The sequence below is a fragment of the Electrona antarctica genome (assembly GCF_951216825.1).
Source record: "Electrona antarctica genome assembly, chromosome: 9".
Taxonomy (NCBI): Eukaryota; Metazoa; Chordata; class Actinopteri; order Myctophiformes; family Myctophidae; genus Electrona; species Electrona antarctica.
In genome coordinates, this window is record NC_136790.1 from 21,657,690 (window position 1) to 21,676,027 (window position 18,338).

General features: G+C 46.2%; 1 protein-coding gene across 3 annotated transcripts; it reads left to right on the top strand.

Annotated features, from left to right (window-relative positions):
• Positions 1 to 138: 138 nt before the first annotated feature.
• On the top strand, positions 139 to 17,845 carry dyrk3 (dual specificity tyrosine phosphorylation regulated kinase 3). 3 transcript variants are annotated; one of them, XM_079510889.1, is made up of 6 exons: positions 139 to 270; positions 6,137 to 6,249; positions 11,776 to 11,981; positions 12,382 to 12,715; positions 13,504 to 13,920; positions 14,534 to 17,845. In XM_079510889.1, the coding sequence occupies exons 1-6, from the start codon at positions 201 to 203 to the stop codon at positions 15,251 to 15,253; spliced, it is 1,860 nt and encodes a 619-aa protein (XP_079367015.1). In that variant the 5' UTR covers positions 139 to 200; the 3' UTR covers positions 15,254 to 17,845. The 3 variants fall into 3 exon arrangements, with proteins under 3 accessions (XP_079367015.1, XP_079367014.1, XP_079367016.1); XM_079510888.1 differs by having other exon boundaries at positions 147 to 381; XM_079510890.1 differs by lacking the exon at positions 139 to 270 and adding an exon at positions 2,834 to 3,959.
• The last annotated feature ends 493 nt before the right edge of the window (positions 17,846 to 18,338 follow it).

Sequence of the window (18,338 nt, forward strand, 5' to 3'; positions counted from 1 at the left end):
ACCAATTATTTGTTTACGAACATTGACACTGACTAACCTGTTTTTGGGAGCGCTAGTAGGCTGGTTTCAGTTAACGCCTTCGCGCAACGGAGAGCATAAATTAGATTTGATTGGCTGCAGCTGCGCTATAGCAAATGTGACAGGAGGTCAGGTGGGGTTTGTTTGGGGAATAACTTGGAGAAGTGCTTTGAGAATCCAAAATGTCCCAATTATTGTTTTCACACAACAGAAAGCAAGGATTATATACTGTATCAAGAGCAAGAGATAACGGTAAACATCAATTCCTAAACCTTAATTGGTCCAAGTTGTTCCACACGGGACGAAAACCTCACCTGAATGAAAGTTTGATGGAATGCGGATGCATCACTTTTACTATTACACGTGAGTGCTGTGGCCACTTAATTTTCCATTGCATCTCATGAACGATCGGGTTCTTTTGGTGCTGGCCTGCAGTGCGCGAGAATACTGGTTCTTATCAATCATTGTGACGATGTCTGATAATGGGTCTAATAGGGCGGGCATATAATACGTATAAACCTTATAAGTCAAGTGTCTTCACTTCAAGTATAATTCACCAGCTGCCCATATATGTGTGCTGTTGTCAAGTAACCAGCAGGTGGCAGGCATTCTTCGTCCCAGGACTCACTCTTTTTCATGAATGGGCTGTCAATGGGGCAATTGGGAGGTATTACAACCTACTAGATGCAGAGCATAAGCATTTGTATTTTATAGCATTTACTGTTTTCTAATAATCGTGTGTGTGTGTGTGTGTGTGTGTGTGTGTGTGTGTGTGTGTGTGTGTGTGTGTGTGTGTGTGTGTGTGTGTGTGTGTGTGTGTGTGTGTGTGTGTGTGTGTGTGTGTGTGTGTGTGTGTGTGTGTGTGTGTGTGTGTGTGTGTGTGTGTGTGTGTGTGTGCGTGTGCGTGTGCGTGTGCGTGCGTGCGTGCGTGCGTGCGTGCGTGCGCTGTCTGCTCAAGTGTTTTTGTTTTGTTGGGAGAGCTGCAACATGAACCTCACTCACAGTTAGCCGCAATTTGCAACTCTAGAATTTTTTACAATGGGATGAATCTAGAGTTGCAATACCCTCCATTGACTCCCCACTCATCATTTTGCGTTTGCGATCTGCTTGTCTTAAACGACGTTAAACTCACCAACATTGCAGCTGTAGTCCAAGCTTGAATTATTCTCTTTCAATCTGCAAAGCTTGTTTTTCATAAAAATCCCCCGTAGACATGTTATGAGCTACTTTCTGTCAAGAAATTCTGTGCAGTGCTGGAGTTTGGAAGCGCTCGTCGTAAGTCACTGAACGTCCCTGCATGCATCTGATTCGCATTTGCACATAATGCAGGAGGCAGCAGCGCGACCCCTTAATACAAACGAGCGCTTCCAAACTCCAACATTTCTTCTTCTTGACAGAAAGTAGCTCATAACATGTCTACGGGGGATTTTTATGAAAAACAAGCTTTGCAGATTGAAAGAGAATAATTCAAGCTTGGACTACAGCTGCAATGTTGGTGAGTTTAACGTCGTTTAAGACAAGCAGATCGCAAACGCAAAATGATGAGTGGGGAGTCAATGGAGGGTATTGCAACTCTAGATTCATCCCATTATAAAAAAATCTAGAGTTGCAAATTGCGGCTAACTCACAGTGAGATTTTAAAGTGCCTCCTCCAAACTCAAGCTTCTAGCCTAAAGAACAAACAGATAGCAATGTCTGTCACACAGGATCTGAGACCAAATACAGCTTTGCCTTGAGACTGAGCCCAATCCCCACAAGGAGGACCACTTTTTTGCACCTGCAGGTCCCATGATATCCCAGTGCGTCTGTGAATACATGGGGCGGTGAATACTTTCTCTTGGCTTATAAGCCTTGGAACTGCTATGGAAGGAAGGCCGCAATAAGCAGAGATCAATTTGAAAAGTATTGTCACCCTACTCTCTCTATACGCCACCATCCAAGAATAATCAGCCCTGGCCAAGCAAGCTGGCCTTAGGGCCTGCCTGGCTTGTGCCCAGAGGTCAGATTCAAAGTGTGTCAGTGTACTTATTTATGGCAGCAAATATAGACAGACCCCTCTTCTCGCCTCTGAGAAAGAGCTAACTTTAGCATCATCCTCTCTCCAAGCCACATATCACCGTCTGAATTTAGCCCTGTGTCGCTCCATCTCAGCAGCCTGGCCCTGTCTCACTGCCTGCCCTCTTCCCTGCCTGCCTGCCCTGCTCCGGTCCTTACTATATCTAGCCATGCTGTATATCTCGCCATGCCTTCTCCTGTTTCAATCCTAGCTTGAGTTTACCACCAAAGGGTGAAGCTATATTTGCAATAAACTTAACTAAAATAATGACCAACCACTCAGAGTATACAATGTGTGGACATATGCACTTGATAGGACTTGATTATGCGACATAATTCTGTGTTAAGTCATATATTACAGGCCTTAGGGAATGTGTGGGTGTGTGGCTTACATTATCTTAATACATTTTAAAATGTAAACTAGCAAATAAAGCTACAGTGCCTGACTGCCTGTGCTGTGTGTGCACTGCACAGTTGCATCATGTATGTACCGGTATGCCTATTGCCCAGCGAGCCACCAGTGGTTGAGCAGCAGAACACTGTTTAGCCTACTGGGGGACACCCTTTCACTTGAGCCAAGATGGTAGCTTTTATTTTTGTTTTTTAGTTGCACGCACGCGCGCTGCGCGAAAACAGCCAATTTATAAGCTCTCGGTGCGTCGCTTCGCCACGCCGTTGGCGGCTTGTAGATCGGATATTTTCGCCCCGCCCTGATGACGACGTTGTTCGAATCTCCACCCTCTGTTGTACACGGAGCAGCAGCAGCAGCTCAGCGAAGAAGACGCCCTTCCTTCCTTAGCAACAATACATTAGAGGAGCCGTTGAGATTGAGAACAGTACAGTCAGAACGGAACAGAGCGCAACAGAATACGGATTAATTCAATGACAGCACACTGTGTTTATTACACGGGCACGACGGTACTAACAATACGTCGGATTTTCCTCCGGACGGTTCTCGGCCGATGCTCGTGCGGGTGATTATGGCGTATCGCCCCGCGGAGACCTCGTCGTCGTGCAGCTAGCGAGCGGAGCGCCTTGCGCTGCTTTTTTTTTTAGAGAGGTCCAACAAGCTGTTCCTGTCCTGTCCTCCTCACTGTCCCGCAGACTAGACGGCGGACACCTCCCCCTTGGTGATCGGGGACATTATTTAAGCCGTTATCAGAAGGAGGCGCAGCCAGCCACTCGCCCTCCCCGAAAGGACCAGGAGCCACATCAACAACGAGCGACAAGCTAGCTGTCCCCAATTAACCAGGACTAGAAGCAGCACCCGGGGATGGTTGTGTGGAGAGCCGCTGCTCCCAGACCGAGACGACGGAGACCGGAGGCTAGGGGCGGCCGCACGCGGCGGAACACTCGTATTTGGACTCATCGAGCTCCGTTTTGACTTTTTCTTTTTTAAACATTGTGTTTACTCTTGACCGAGTTAGGCAGTTAGCCAGCTGATGGAAACGACCCCCCAAAACTTTTGTTTTTTTTAGTTTTTCTTTTGTTTTTTTACAGACTTGGCCACTACTGCAGCAGCAGCTGTTGCTATGGTGGCTAATGTGAGCTAGCCAGCCAGGTGGGGCGAACGTGTTTTTGTTTTCTGGAGAGTGGGGGTTAGAAAAAGTAATATGCACCGAACGACGTGGCAAGAAAACAAACACGAAACGGGAGATAAAAGTCGATTTGAGAAGTGTCGTGGTGGTGTCGCTTTGCAGCAGCAGAGGTGTGAATGCTGCTAGCCAACTTGGCTAAGCTAGTTTAGTTTCCCCCCCCCTTCTTTTCTACTACTTTGTTTTGCTGTGGGGATTTTGTTCTGTTTTCACACTTCGGATGCTGGCATCACATTTAAACGGCAATCATGATGATAATAAGCAGAAAACCGGAGGGCCCAATTGCAACAGGTAAACTTTGAAGTGTTATTATGGCCATTGTTGTTACTTTGTTGGCTTTTTGTTGTTGACCAAGCTGTTGCTGCCTGGGCCTCGAATTGTTGATTACAGTTTTTTATTAACTACTGTGTGCTGACGACATAAACACTAGCTGCAGTGGCAACCAAGCCCCAAGGCGCTTTATTTCGCCCCAGGCAACTCTGACATTTACAGAAATATCTTGTGCAATGTGGTGGATTCTTATTAAACTGCGTTGACTTGTCTCTTTTGGGTTGCTGTGCTGTCCGAGTTGAATGTCAGTTCCTTCCTTGTCGTTCTGTGGAACAGATTTGTGGGATACACAACGTTGGAAAACATTTGGAACACAGACCAAACAACAACACTGTTCTGTCTGTACTGTATTATATGCTAATCCGTTGCCCTGACTTTAGAATAGCCCTCACAAGCTTAATCAGCTAGGGTTCACCAAGGATACAATCTACAATGTAATTAATTGATAACAACTAACTTTAGGCTAACTTTAAATTACAGTTGTGTTTTGTGGTGGGGTGTATCGTCACCAGTTTGGTTATAAGTAGAACTTCCCACAATGTCAAATAATTTGCCTTATGAAACGGCTGCAGGACTGGTTCTGTCTGAGGGGACATTCTGTTCAAGAATACTGGGAACAGGAGGACAGGAAGCGCTCAACTCTCGGTGCTGCTCGATTGCCCTCCCCCTTCCCCCGTCCTGTTTAATGACATATGATCTGCTGTATGTTTGCATGAACCTTGTTCCTTTTACCCTCTGCTCTGCTGTCTCCCTATCAGGAGGATTCTGTTGGCGTGTGTGTAAGAGTGTGAGTGACATGCTGCCATTTGCCAAACAATGTTTGGGGGACTAGACGAGTAGATGTTTTGGCTGTGTGTACACAGTACAGGTTTGGGTTCTGTTCTTGCCAACATTCTTGGCATGCTTGTTCAGAACGTGGAGTTAGATGCTGTAATGTGAGGGGAAACTGCTGAGCACAGAGTGAGTTTGCAGAGGGTTAATGGAGTTGTGTGCTCTGCTCGATGAGCATGAATGTGTGCCGAGCATTAATGTGCTTGTTTGCTTTGTGCAGGTCTAATGCCTCTGTATCCAGGCAGCAGGATTAGTCGCTCCTGTCTGTTGACAAGCGCAATAGCACTTGGGACCCAGGCTCTGACGCACCTGAACCTAGTTACAGCACTCTCTAGGGCCAGGCTACTATGTATGGCTAACCCCATAAGTATGGCTCTGCCCTATTTGGGCTTTTGGAACGAGCAAACCGAATCCTAACAGCTCAATGCATGAGCTAGGTTGCTCATTAGGCTTAGGACGACAGAAACTGTCTGTCGTTTATTGCTAATTTCCTACCGACCAGAACCAACATGTAGCAGATGTGCTAACTGATGGTTGAGATGAGCAGGTGGTGGACTGGCTTTGGCATTTGACTAACTCTGGGTTCCTCCCACTGTCATCAAATGCTCATTTCACCACCTGATTACTTTGTCATTCTGCATTATAGGGTTTTCACTGACTGTCGCTGAGGTGCTTGCATGTGGCATTATTCAGTGGCATGCACCATCATCGTTCCATATAATGGCTCTATTTCTGTCTGAACACACCTGGTGTGTCCAGCGCACAACGAGGCCTGAATGGACAGATGGGCAGACGGAAAGATGCTGTCGTCACTGGGGCATCTGTTACCCCCATTAGGCCAATAATACCACTTGCAGCGCTAGCTCTGTAGGACCCTAAGCCCCTGTCTAAGCTGGTCCAGTGTCTGGGTCCTGGACCTTTGGCTGGTACTACATATCCTCACATTGGGTTTTTGCAACCAGCTGATTTGGCCCACACTGTGGTAGTCTTTACGTCATTGGATTATCGGTATATAGGTGTATATGGATTTGGGCTAGCTTGCTTATGTTACCCCTGGAGAGAGATGGGATCACACCGAGCTATGTCGTTTGGTCTTCAGGGAGCAAAAATTGGAATCGATGTTGATTGATTGGAGAAATAATCAATTGGCCTCTGACTCAGAGTGCTTCTCTCTGCAAGGATTGTGTGTCCTTGAGAAATCAGTTGTCTAAAGCCGCCACTTGCAGTTGCATTCAGTACTTTTCTTCTGTAGGTTTGACTGTCCCTTTTCTCAGATTCTAACATGCACATCTGTTTGCTTCCCACAGCTCCTCGCCACGGGGATGGTCTGTATGACTCGTACATGAGAACAGACCACATCCTCAAAGAAGACGTGGATACAAACAGTCCGTCTGGCCTACCTCCCATGCCTAAACACACGGTGTGTACATGCGCGGGCACACACACACACACACACACACACACAGTCCTTATATCCTGTACTGAAACATGTCGAATCTCCAGACATCCTGTTCCTAAGTGGGGTATTCTCTGCTCAAGGCCCCAGTCCATTCTTTAGCCTCCCACCCCCACCCCCCACCTGTCCTTAACTTCCTCAATCCCCAAGACACCATGTGGTTCATCTTCTCCTTGACTAAATCATTTGTCACGTCATTCATTAAGGTGTGAAATGTGCCGGCCAGAGGGTACGCTAGAATATTTGTGTTGCGCCAGAACCAGTGGAGCCACTGTCGAGTCTTGAGTGACCTCTGTGTCCACCGAAGAGAACACACACAAAGTAGTCAACAAAAATGGCAAACCCTTGGAGATTTTATATTTAGTTTATTATAGTTCAGAAGTGCACAACTTCATACATCACGGAAGCTGTGAAGCTTGTGAGTGAATAATGTCTTGCTCTAACAAATTATCTGACTGAAGACCTCATCATCACACAGCCCATCATGGCCTGTTGGCTCCGCCCCCATTCATGGTAATTGATGATAAAATCAATAGACCAGGAAGGAGTCACTGGAAATATGGATTTTGTAGTCTTTAATGAAATGATATACAGGCATGTTGACCGATTGCTAGGTACCTAACGCTGTAGATGTTCATGGCAATGCCACTGTGGATTTTCAATATTATACCTTTGCACTCACACAGTAGTGCAACATTGGAAAAACACACACACACGTTCTGCTATACTCAAATATATATTTAAAATGAAATGTTTGTCAGAAATCAACCAACTTTCAGGCTGTAGTCGGCTTCTTCATGCAAGCCTCTTGTTGTGCTGCAGATAGCAAGCTGGTGTAAAGTAGGATTTGAGACCTGGCAGTTTGGATGGAGTTACTTGTTTGGACATCTGTTCAAACTAATTTGGGTGCATGTTTTCGAGATGTGCCTCCCCTCATGTTGCTCTTTTTTCTTTTCTTTTTTTTGCTCAAAGAGTTATAATTGCTATCCACAATCTGGGACTGAGTTCCAAACTCTTGCCAGAATGCTGACTGAGTATACATTCTCTTTTCAGCTCTTAACCTTGCATGCCTTGCATTTTTATTTGGATCTTAAACTCAGTGATTCACTATCAAATTAAAGCATATATGCAGTGAGTTCAGTTTAAAGAAAATAATAGACCAAGTGACCAACAGAGCATTTGCATGTTCATTTTCACATGCAAATGTTTTATTTTATTGTTTTTAATAGATCAGCGTTAGCCCTTTTCATAATAGAAATGCATGTGCGCTGAACTCGGACAGCAACACGTACACACACACACAACCTCACATGCCGCTGGTGCCAGCATGGAAAATGAGGGCTGGTCTCGTGCATTGTAAAGATTTATTGGGTTTGAAAATCTGACCCACAAACAAATTGCCACTCACCATTACCCACAATCCTCGTCCTCCTCATCTCGACCTGGCTAATGTAATCCTCCAGCAGTGTGGGCCATGCATAGAGCTTAGGCCTACTTTTCTATTCTAGTCCCATTCTTCTGCCTTCGTGTTTACTCTCCCTCTCTCTGTATCGCTTTGTTTCGCTCTCTCTCGCGCTCGCTCTCTCTCTCGCGCTCGCTCGCTCTCTCTCGCGCTCTCTCTCTCGCTCTCACTCACTCACTCACTCACTCACTCACTCACTCACTCACTCACTCACTCACTCACTCACTCACTCAACTCACTCAACTCACTCAACTCACTCACTCACTCACTCACTCAACGCACTCAACGCACTCAACTCACTCAACTCACTCAACTCACTCACTCACTCAACTCACTCAACCACTCACTCACATGCCATGTGCTGAACGTGACTGCCGGTAGCCCACTGGCCAGTCCTGTGTTTCATTGTGTACATAGTACACACAGAATTGCCTTTTGCTCTTTGGCATTTAGGTGAACTCTGTCATCACACCCGTGGTTTGTTTTTTAGAGAGGGGGCCACAAATGCACCATCATACTGTTCTGAAACTGTGTGTTTTTTGTGTAATGTATATACGTTGAGCCGAGGCACACACATGAGAGGTGTATGTGTGTGTTTTGGTCGAGGGAGAAACGCGTGCTTAGGTGAGTCTCGTGACCATGGAGAGATTAGCGGTGTTTCCCCCACCATCTGTTCAACGCTGTACATTTTCCACCTGGTGGACTGAAATCCAACGCTGCTCTCTGAGCTCGCTCACTCGGTCACAGAATATGTGTTCTGGGGTAGGGGTCCTCAACGTTGTTCAGGCCAAGGAGGACCCCTTGGCTAAGAAAGAGGCAAAGCAGGGGCCGTCCACTATTTCTACAATATGTAGTGGGCGTATTGTAAAAAAAATTCCCGGATTAATTCAACTTTTTCATAGATCATAGACTTGTTTGACAGCACTGTCATCAGTATGTTGGATTCATGATAATGTCTATTTTCAGACATTTAACCACCATCAAAACTTAGTAATGTTGACCTTTTACTCTGTTCTTGGTCTGCTCTTTTTTTTCCCTCCCTCTACACCAAACCTCTTTGCAGGAAATGGCCCATCTACAAGCTCACAACAGGCATTGTGAACTTGTAGATCTGCTATTTTCACCTAATGTTCCCCTCAGGATGGGGCTGAAGGTTCAAATGGTTAATGTAAAAAACTAAATCACACTTAAAAATTCCAGACGCCCCTGTAGTAACTTTTAAGACCCCTTAATTTGATCAGAGTTTAAAATCCAAATAAAAATGCAAAACACGCAAGGTTAAGAGCTGAAAAGAGAATGTATACTGTTCTATGCCATAGAATCTATGGAATATATGTTATTGGTTACAATGTCAACTCAACCCCTGTCAGTGTCATTCAGCAGGACTCAGTACTCGGTATTGAAAATCCAGATTTACACCCCCCTCCCTCTTGTGTGCTGTTCTAATTACAGTATTACACCCCTGCTTAGCCAGTCAATATACGTCATCATTATACCTCCTCTTCTTTAAATCTTAGATTTTTCACAGTTTTAAACCTCAGTTATTTATGAAGGGCAAACAGGTTCCATCAATGCCATACCATTCTACACAGTACGGCAGGGTCAACGTTTGCGTGGGACCTAGGGTCTGTAATGGGTCTTCTGTCATGTGTGTTAAGACTAAATGCTTGCATGAATGGAAATTTCGTCCCAAATGCCTCATCTATTTTAGGAACGTGTGTACAGTGTATGTGTGCGTGTGTCTGTCATTGGATCAGATCAACACCTGCTTCAGGACTATGTTTCCTTGTTGAGTTTTCTTTTATCAACTGACCTGGATTCTGCCCCTGGCCTGCTTGGCAACGTTTTCTACAAGTCAAAACCAGAGGCTCTATAGTCTAGTGAGTCAGAGGAGCTGCTATCTTATTCTCCACTCCTAGCAGTAGAGGCAAAAAACAATGGCAACTGCTTATGTATATTGTCTACGACTACGTCATCTACTATGAATTTTACTACTTGAATGAATTTAAGTTCTCAGCCGCCACGAATGATTTCAGTCATTTGGCACGAGTTGTGACTCATTGTGAGCTTGTATGTCAGCTATTTTAGGTTTTTGGGTTATTTTAAGATTCAAGAGCATTTTAGGTGGTCAAACTAGCAATAGAATACATGTTCAGTCTTCCAGAAACACTGATATTTCGTAAAGGTTAAAGACTCTTGCTTACTTTCTTCAACTGCTTGGCTGTATGGCTACCAAAACATCAAAATTATTTGATATATTGTGTAAGTCTTTTATGAAACACAACGCTAGTGTGTGTGGGGGGGGCTCGACGATTAGGATTTGTGAGGCGTGAGATTTTATTTTGCTTTAATCCATGCATTTACTATTTCCAACCAAAACCACCTCACCACTTGAACAATGTGTTGATGCAAAGGATGGCGAACAATTATGCATTTTAAAGTTTCATGCCTCTGGTTCGTGTGTAACAGAAGCCGGAGTGTTATGGCATCGTATCGCATTAACAAGTGACGCTGCTTCTGGAGCGCAAGAAGAGTATCATCTCAACTTTAATTACTGTCATTTCCCTTCTGCTCCATAATCATGCGGAGGGATCTTGCCTCTGGTGAGAGACAAAGAATGAATTCCTGGGTCGGGCAGAAACGGAGCTGTTTATTGGCAGGCCCTGGAGCAAGGCTGTAGTCAGTGTGTGTGTGAGAGATTTGTTGGCCTGCTCTCTCTTATGTCCAAGCTGGGGATGGCCCAGTTTAAAACAGAACTGCAGCTCTTTCAGTCCAGACCTGGAGTTGGCTGGACTTGGACAAAACGACCGGCTAGCAGATCAGATAGACAGCGAGCAGACAAGCATGGTTGTGGTGGGATACATACACTGCATGTGCGGCGGTTGGGGGAGACACTGGTGTGTGTGCATCAGTGCGTTATGCCTGATTTATTCTTGGTGCACAGTGCACCGAAATAGCAGATCTATAGGCTCACAGCACGTTGCAGCGCGAGGAGAATATCAAGCCCTTTACTGTCAACCCTCAGGCCTCTCTCTCGTCAGCAGGAACACGATCTTGTTCGTCTGGTTCAGCCACACCAGGCTTCAGCGCCGCTGGTGGCTCATTAGTCAATAGTCGTCCTGACTCTTGAGAGCAACAGCTGTTTAGGTGTACATGACTGTACAGGGTGTGAACTGTGAAATGAATGCTAGCTACAGGCAGCCAGAACCTGGTTAATTATGCCTACCAGTAAACTGCTTTTATCTGTGTTGTGTGGTATTCCAAGCATCCTAGCCTGTGTTGGAAAAACAGTGAGGGCTGGTTGGTTGGATTTTTTTGGGGGCCAGAAAGTTGGTTTCCTGCCCTCCCCGTGTTTACATGACGGCATCAGCTGCAGTAGCTAGCCTGCCGTACAAGCGGCTTTAGAGTTCTCCAAATCCTGCCCTGGTTCTCCTTTCAGCTTAAGTGATCAATCTGCTCTAACCACTCAACTGCTATCGATCACCGTTGCTGGGACACTCCAATAGTTTCGTCCCGGGGCCTGGTTGTCGAGGGTGAAAGCCAGCTAATGCAACTTGTCTGTTTTCTGTGTCAAACATTTACATGGCTGTCATTACTCATCATCTCCGTTTCTGCAAAATGGCATGATTATGGCATGTTGACTCTGTAGTTTTATGGCACCATGGATTTTTATCTCATGTAACTCGGACCCACAGGAAAGTGTTTTCCCAGGCTTTTTAAGTGTGTGGTGTTCTGCACAGTGTTTCAGTGTGGCATGTAGCCTGACCTGGAACTGCCAGAGACAGACAGACAGACACACACAACACACACACACGGTGGTCCCCTCTCTCCGTTCCATTGACACAGTGGTCCCCTCCACGCTCTATTGAACACATTCACACCAACACAATGAACTAACATGTTTTCTCTCTGCAAATGAACTACAATAATTACACCCAATCATAGGTCCTGCACAAGTTTGAGGCCAGAGTGTATATGAACTGTAACATGTCTATCTCTCTCTCTCTCCTCTCCCTCTGGTCACGCAGGTGGTGAGTAACAAGGGCGTCATGCGGGATCAGGTGGCGGTGCGTGGTGGTCAGCTGAAGGTCAAGTACCTATACGAAGACACCACTTACAACCGCAAGGTCAACACTGTTACCACGGCAACCACCCAGAACGGGACCACCGGCCAGGCGCCGGCAAAACCCACCCCTGTGTCCACTAGCCTGTCCAAGGAGCGCAGTGTAGACAGGTGAGGAGAGAAACCATACCACTAGAGCTGCTTTTCCATGTTTGGCAATACGGCAATCATGGGTCTACATACTTAACCGTGATAGAAGGCCAAATATTGTCTTATCTTTATTGGTTGCTTCTGTGCTAGGTGAGCGAGAAAGTAGCGATTCCGTTCCATCTGCTTGCATTGCAAAACAAGTGTTCAAAAATCACACTTTTAGCACATGAACAAATGCAAAGCTATCTCTCGCTCACATCGCTATCATCCTTTTTTACCATCCACTGGTAGCTAGCTACAGTATACAACACAAGGCTCTACCAAAGTTCAACATTGCATAATATATGTATAATCAATGCAAACGCAAGAATATCCCTATACAACCGTATAACCCTACTTTTTGTTTTGTTGCCTGCTGCAGCACGGGCTCCAGTAAGGGCTCCAGCGACTCGTCTGGCACTGGCACTGGCACCCAGGGGACTGGGAGCGGAGGCAACAGCAGCTCCGGTACGGCGAGCGCCAAGCTGTGCGGCCCCCTGACCCCTGAGCAGGCTCTGAGGCAGTACCGCTCCCAGATGACCACCCTGGAGCAGACGGAGGTCCACAGCTTCGCAGAGATCTACTTCCTGGGACCCAACGCCAAGAAGAGGCCCGCCGTGGCCGGCGGCAACAACAACTGTGGATACGATGACGAGCAGGGAGGCTACATCCACGTCCCACACGATCACCTTGCTTACCGCTATGAGTTCCTCAAGGTACGGACATAAAACACACGTCACCTGGCTTACCGCTATGAATTCCTCAAGGTACGGACATAACGCACTGTTTCCAGTACAGCTGGAGTCAGTGGTTCTGACCTAGCTTTGTATTTCATAGATTCCCAATTTGGTAAGGCAATCTTGAGTGTGCGCAAATGGACCAACCATCAGTTACAGACCTGTAAAGGGTCCATCTGGTTCCTAACATTAAGACCCACTCACCTCCAAATGTTTGTTTTTTTCTTTCTTTTTTTGGTTCGTCTTTTTGAAGCTTGCCTGGTAGTTTCTTGGGCTCTGTACCAAAGCATTAATATAGAATTTTACAATTATGAAAATTACGCTGGGAAACGCAACTAAGGCGAGGTGTGACATCACACATTCAGAGTTTCACTAAATGAATGAGGAAGGTAAGCAGTTACGTTGAATGAAACAACAAGACCCGATTCCCTCCCCATGGTTTGCTCTTGTCACGTAGTGGATTTGGTGTGCGTATATTCTTGGATTACGCACATTCTGGAGTATTAAACATATGCATAATTCATAGGATATGGAATACTAAATGAGGGAGAAGGAAAAGCTCCTTCAGTGACATTTCTATTTATTTTTCTGAGGAATAAACATACCATACAGGTTTTTTTTAAAGTCCTGTTTGGACTGTACTTATGTTAGTTTTCTCTGTATTGAGTGTTTTTATGGAGTGGACCACAATGGAAACGAGTTTCGGCTTGTGTTTTTCTTGTATTCGAATGCCAATAACACCTTTCTCTCTCTCCGTGCCTTTCCAGGTGATCGGTAAGGGCAGCTTCGGTCAGGTGGCCAAGGTGTACGACCACAAGCTGCAGCAGCACCTGGCCCTAAAGATGGTGCGCAACGAGAAGCGCTTCCACCGGCAGGCACAGGAGGAGATCCGCATCTTGGAGCACCTGCGCAAGCAGGACCGCAACGGCACCATGAACGTGGTGCACATGCTGGAGAACTTCACGTTCCGCAACCACATATGCATGACATTCGAGCTGCTGAGCATGAACCTGTACGAGCTCATCAAGCGCAACAAGTTCCAGGGCTTCAGTCTACCGCTGGTCAGGAAGTTTGCCCACTCCATCCTGCAGTGTCTGGAGGCGTTGAGCAGACATCGGATCATCCACTGTGACCTGAAGCCCGAGAACATCCTGCTCAAGCAGCAGGGACGCAGCGGCATCAAGGTAAGACCATATGCGATCGGGAGATTTACACATCGTCACTGTCGGGCAGAAACATCTTATATTCTCCATATGCTAACGTTCTGTGTTTGATCACGCTACAGCGGCACACAAAAGTATCAAAAGCAGCAGATCCTGCTGCTTTTGATACTCACGAAATGGGGCGCGAAGCGACGCGTTTTGAGCTTGTCTATCTGCTACTTTTGAATTTGAATCCTGAAATGTAACAGTTTTTCAACATATTAGGTTTCCACCTGACAGATGAAATGAAGGTGCATTAAGGGTCCAAGTGAATGGCAGAGTCCACAACACAACTAAGACGCAAACAGTGGTTGAATGATATCGTTGTGGTCACTTTAAAAATCAATTTGAATCAACAATAGAAACACTGACAATCAAAATTCAGCCGAATTTACAGGATGTCGAGTTGAACACATCACTCGCATTCAACAGTGTTTACAGAACGTTATTGTTCATCAGTGGATGCTCGCGTCATTATCGTTGTCTTTGTAGTTGGTTGTGGACTGCCTTTTTAGTGCTATTGTGTACAAGCCTTAACTACACCATATACCCATGATAACGACTGTTTTCCATTCTGGCCATTTTCTCTTACCAGGTGATCGATTTCGGCTCCAGCTGTTTCGAACACCAGCGGGTCTACACCTACATCCAGTCTCGTTTCTACCGCGCCCCCGAGGTGATCCTGGGCTCGCGCTACGGCCTGCCCATCGACATGTGGAGCTTCGGCTGCATCCTGGCCGAGCTGCTGACGGGATATCCCATGTTCCCCGGCGAGGACGAGGGCGACCAGCTGGCCTGTGTCATGGAGCTGCTGGGCATGCCTCCGCAGAAGGTCCTGGAGCAGGCCAAGCGGGCAAAGAACTTCATCAACTCAAAGGGCCACCCGCGCTACTGCGGCGCCAACACGCTGCCCACGGGGGCCACCGTGCTCACGGGGTCCCGCTCCCGCCGTGGCAAGATGAGGGGTCCCCCGGGGAGCAAGGAGTGGAGCGCTGCGCTCAAGGGCTGTGAGGACCCCACATTTACTGACTTCATAAAGAAGTGTCTGGACTGGGATCCCTCGACGCGCCTCACGCCCAGCCAAGCGCTCAGGCACCCCTGGTTGTACCGCCGCCTGCCCAAGCCCCTGCCCGGGCCAGACAAGAGCCCGACGGTGAAGCGGCTGCCCGAGCACCACAGCACCTCCTTCCCATCCATCTTGGCTAAGCCCAGCCTGGGCGCCACTACAGCCACAAACAAACTGAGGAGCAACATGATGGGAGACTCAGGGGAGACTATACCTCTCCGCACGGTCCTGCCAAAACTGGTCTCCTAGAAACTGAGAAAGAGAGAGAGAGATTTTATACCTCCTCTCTCCCTGCCACTTCATCCCCCTCTCCACTCCTCAGGAGGGGTAGGAGAACGGCCGACCGGGGCAGAGCTTAGGTTTTAATCTCCTTTTTGGTTGTTCTTTTATTTGTTTTATACGAGGCGGTGTCGACACCTCCAGTTGTGATTTTTAATATTAGCCGACGTCAGAGAGGAGACGGAACAATGATGATACAAACGTTTTTTTTTGTTTGTTTTTTTACAGCAGTTTCCTCGAGTGTCTGTGTGATTTTTCTCTCTGACAGCCTTTGATAAGGTTTGATTTTAGACTTTATAAGAAAAAAGAAAATGAGTGGACAGCTCTGTACATGAGTGGATGTTTTATGTGAATGTTCTATCTGTGTGTGTGTGTGTGTGTGTGTGTGAGAGCGTGTGTGCACGTGTTCTCATGTGAGCGTCTATGGGTTGCACACACTCGGAGCACATCTGCACTGACACTTGCCTCACCCATCATGTTACACTAATGATATCCCACTGCCCTGCTTACAGTGGCAATTTCATTAATTTTGTCAGAAACTTGAAAAAAGGGCTACAATAAAAGCTGATCGGGTAGAAAAATTAATATTGATCATCCCTTGATTTCATAGTGAATCATGCTGTAGTTTTAGGCCCTGCACACACACACAGACACAAATGGCAATCACCACGCCATCCTTAAAGCAATGCGTTGAGTTGGCACGGTTGGATGATTAGGAAGAAATCGTGAATCCTACCCCTCGCTTTAAAAAAAGAAAATTGATCTACTGATCCCTGGTGCCGGCATGCCTGCTCCAGAATATGGCATTGGGTGTGTGTGTGTGTGGTGTGTGTGTGTTCTAGTATGTGACACTAGTGTGCGAGTCATAGAGAAGGTGTGGGACTCTATTTCAGTCTGAAGGGAGTGTGAAGGGAGGGAGGACTCACTCCACTCTTAACCTTTTCACGCAGGTGTGTGACCGTGATTACTCGCTGTACTTTGCAAGGTAGTTACTTTGCATGAAGCTTGTGTAAGACTTGCTGGGATAGACACGCACACACACGTATAGATTCACACGGTATATTATGCACACACACTCAAGACACACACACACACACACACACACACACACACTTTTAGGCTGATTTAACCAGGAAAGTTGTTGGAAAGTGAGAAGTGGAAAAACAAATATATAATTTATGTGCGCCCCCTCCCCCCCAGCAACAGTTCTAAACTAAAAGCCATTGGGAGGATAAGTGCAAGAAGTCGTGCTGGAAGGTTTGTGGCGTGTGATATTCTGAAGGGCATTTGGCAGTATATTAAGCCAGGAGGAGGATTGGGAAGGAGTTATGGGAGCAGGCAGGAGCCGGCCGCTGGTGTCACAGAACGTTGGTTGCTTTTTTTTTAATTAATGGTACAGAGGAGAAGAAGAGGTCTTTCTCAGGGAGACTTACTTGACACATCCCTTATAATCTGCTCTCTTCGACTGCGAAGGAGCATGCATGCAGTTCTGCCCTTTGAGAGGAAGAGAGAGAGAGAAAGCATATACTTATCGCCACTGTCGGGTGGAAACCTTGTATGTCCAAAATTGTTAAGTTCTTAGGATTTCAAATTCAAAAGTAGCAGATCGACCAGCTTGAGACACTGCAGGATGGAGTGGGCAAACCTCCTGATGCTTCTGTGTGACACTCTAGTCTGATCACGCAGGGCGTTCATTTTACGTAAAGTCATAAACAAACCGTTTAAATTTGTGGACGAGAGGTTTCTGCCCGACAATGCGATACAGTATGCGTGTGGAGGGTCTGCTGACTCCGCATCCTGACCCAGATTCTCTCCTCCTCCCCGCCACCCCACTTTGTGCTTTCTCTCTCACGTTTTCCTCGCCTAATTTATGCTCCGTTGTCGTGCGACCGTGTCAAATGCCGGAAACAGCCGATCATAATGTACCAAGCTCACAGTTGTGAGCTTGGTACATTATGTTTAATCACGGTGACATCGTGGTATGGCTAAAGTATGAATCGGGCTTCCAAGGGCAGGGAATGTCTTTAACTTATATATACATTGTGAATTATGGTGCTGTCCAAAAAACCCCACAAATGTACACACACACACGAAACACTCGCTATAGGAGGTGCATGTCGTACGGACCAGACCACTCAAAGAGTTCAGGGTAAAACCTCATGCAACCCCCCTCTCTCTCTCTCTCTCTCTGTCTATTTCTCCTGTTCTCTCAGTGAAGCTGTCAGGGATTTCTACTCTTGACCCCTTTTTTATTTTATTTTATTTTAATAGAAGTGATTTCACTGTTTTTGCTCTGGAAGTTGAGATGATGATGATGTATACTCAAGATGCGAAACAGAAAAAAGAAAAAAGAAAAAAAAGATAATCCAGTTGTATACCGTCATGTTGTATTAGTGGTGTGTGTGAAGTTAGGAGGGAGGGTTGTTTGATGTTCCAGCATGAGAATTACAAACTGTTCTACAGACTAAAGTGACTATGAGAAGAGAAACTGTACATTAACCAAATGAACTTGTGATAGTTTCTTTTTTCTAAAGAAAAATAAAAAGACAAATTTTAACTTGACGTTTTCGGCTTCCCGAGTCATTTCTGGTACACCATGCTGGTGACTGTTTTGGGGTAGTGGGTGATTCTTTTGCAAAAGGCTGTATTTTTTGGTCTCCGTGGGATGGGAAATGGCTTTTACAGCTGGTCGCATTGCTCAGATGAGCACATGGGGTGGAGCTGTTGAAGTTTTAAGGACTAGTTTAGCCAAAAGATGACTTTATTTTCCATCGATTACACACCCCATGAAGCCTTGAATTCTTGGAGATTGTTTGGTTTTGTCGCATTACTACGACCAACATTTGTTGACCGTTGGACTCTATCCAGAAGGAGTCTTAGTGTCTTACTGAGCACTGCCAGGTCATTGAATTATTGGCTTAGGAATGCGACAAAAACAAAAAAAATGTTCTATAACTAGACAAACTGGGTGAGTTGAGGGTCCAACTGAAGACTCCCATTTCCAGACACCACCTCTACCCACTCGGCTATGAACATCATATTGACATTACAAATC

Bases quoted from the DNA above. Each gene is read 5' to 3' on its own strand.
- dyrk3 (XM_079510888.1), top strand. From the start codon at position 201: ATGTCCCAATTATTGTTTTCACACAACAGAAAGCAAGGATTATATACT. The intron at 12,716-13,503 runs GTACGGACATAA...GTGCCTTTCCAG, and splicing joins ACCGCTATGAGTTCCTCAAG to GTGATCGGTAAGGGCAGCTT. The intron at 13,921-14,533 runs GTAAGACCATAT...TTCTCTTACCAG, and splicing joins AGGGACGCAGCGGCATCAAG to GTGATCGATTTCGGCTCCAG.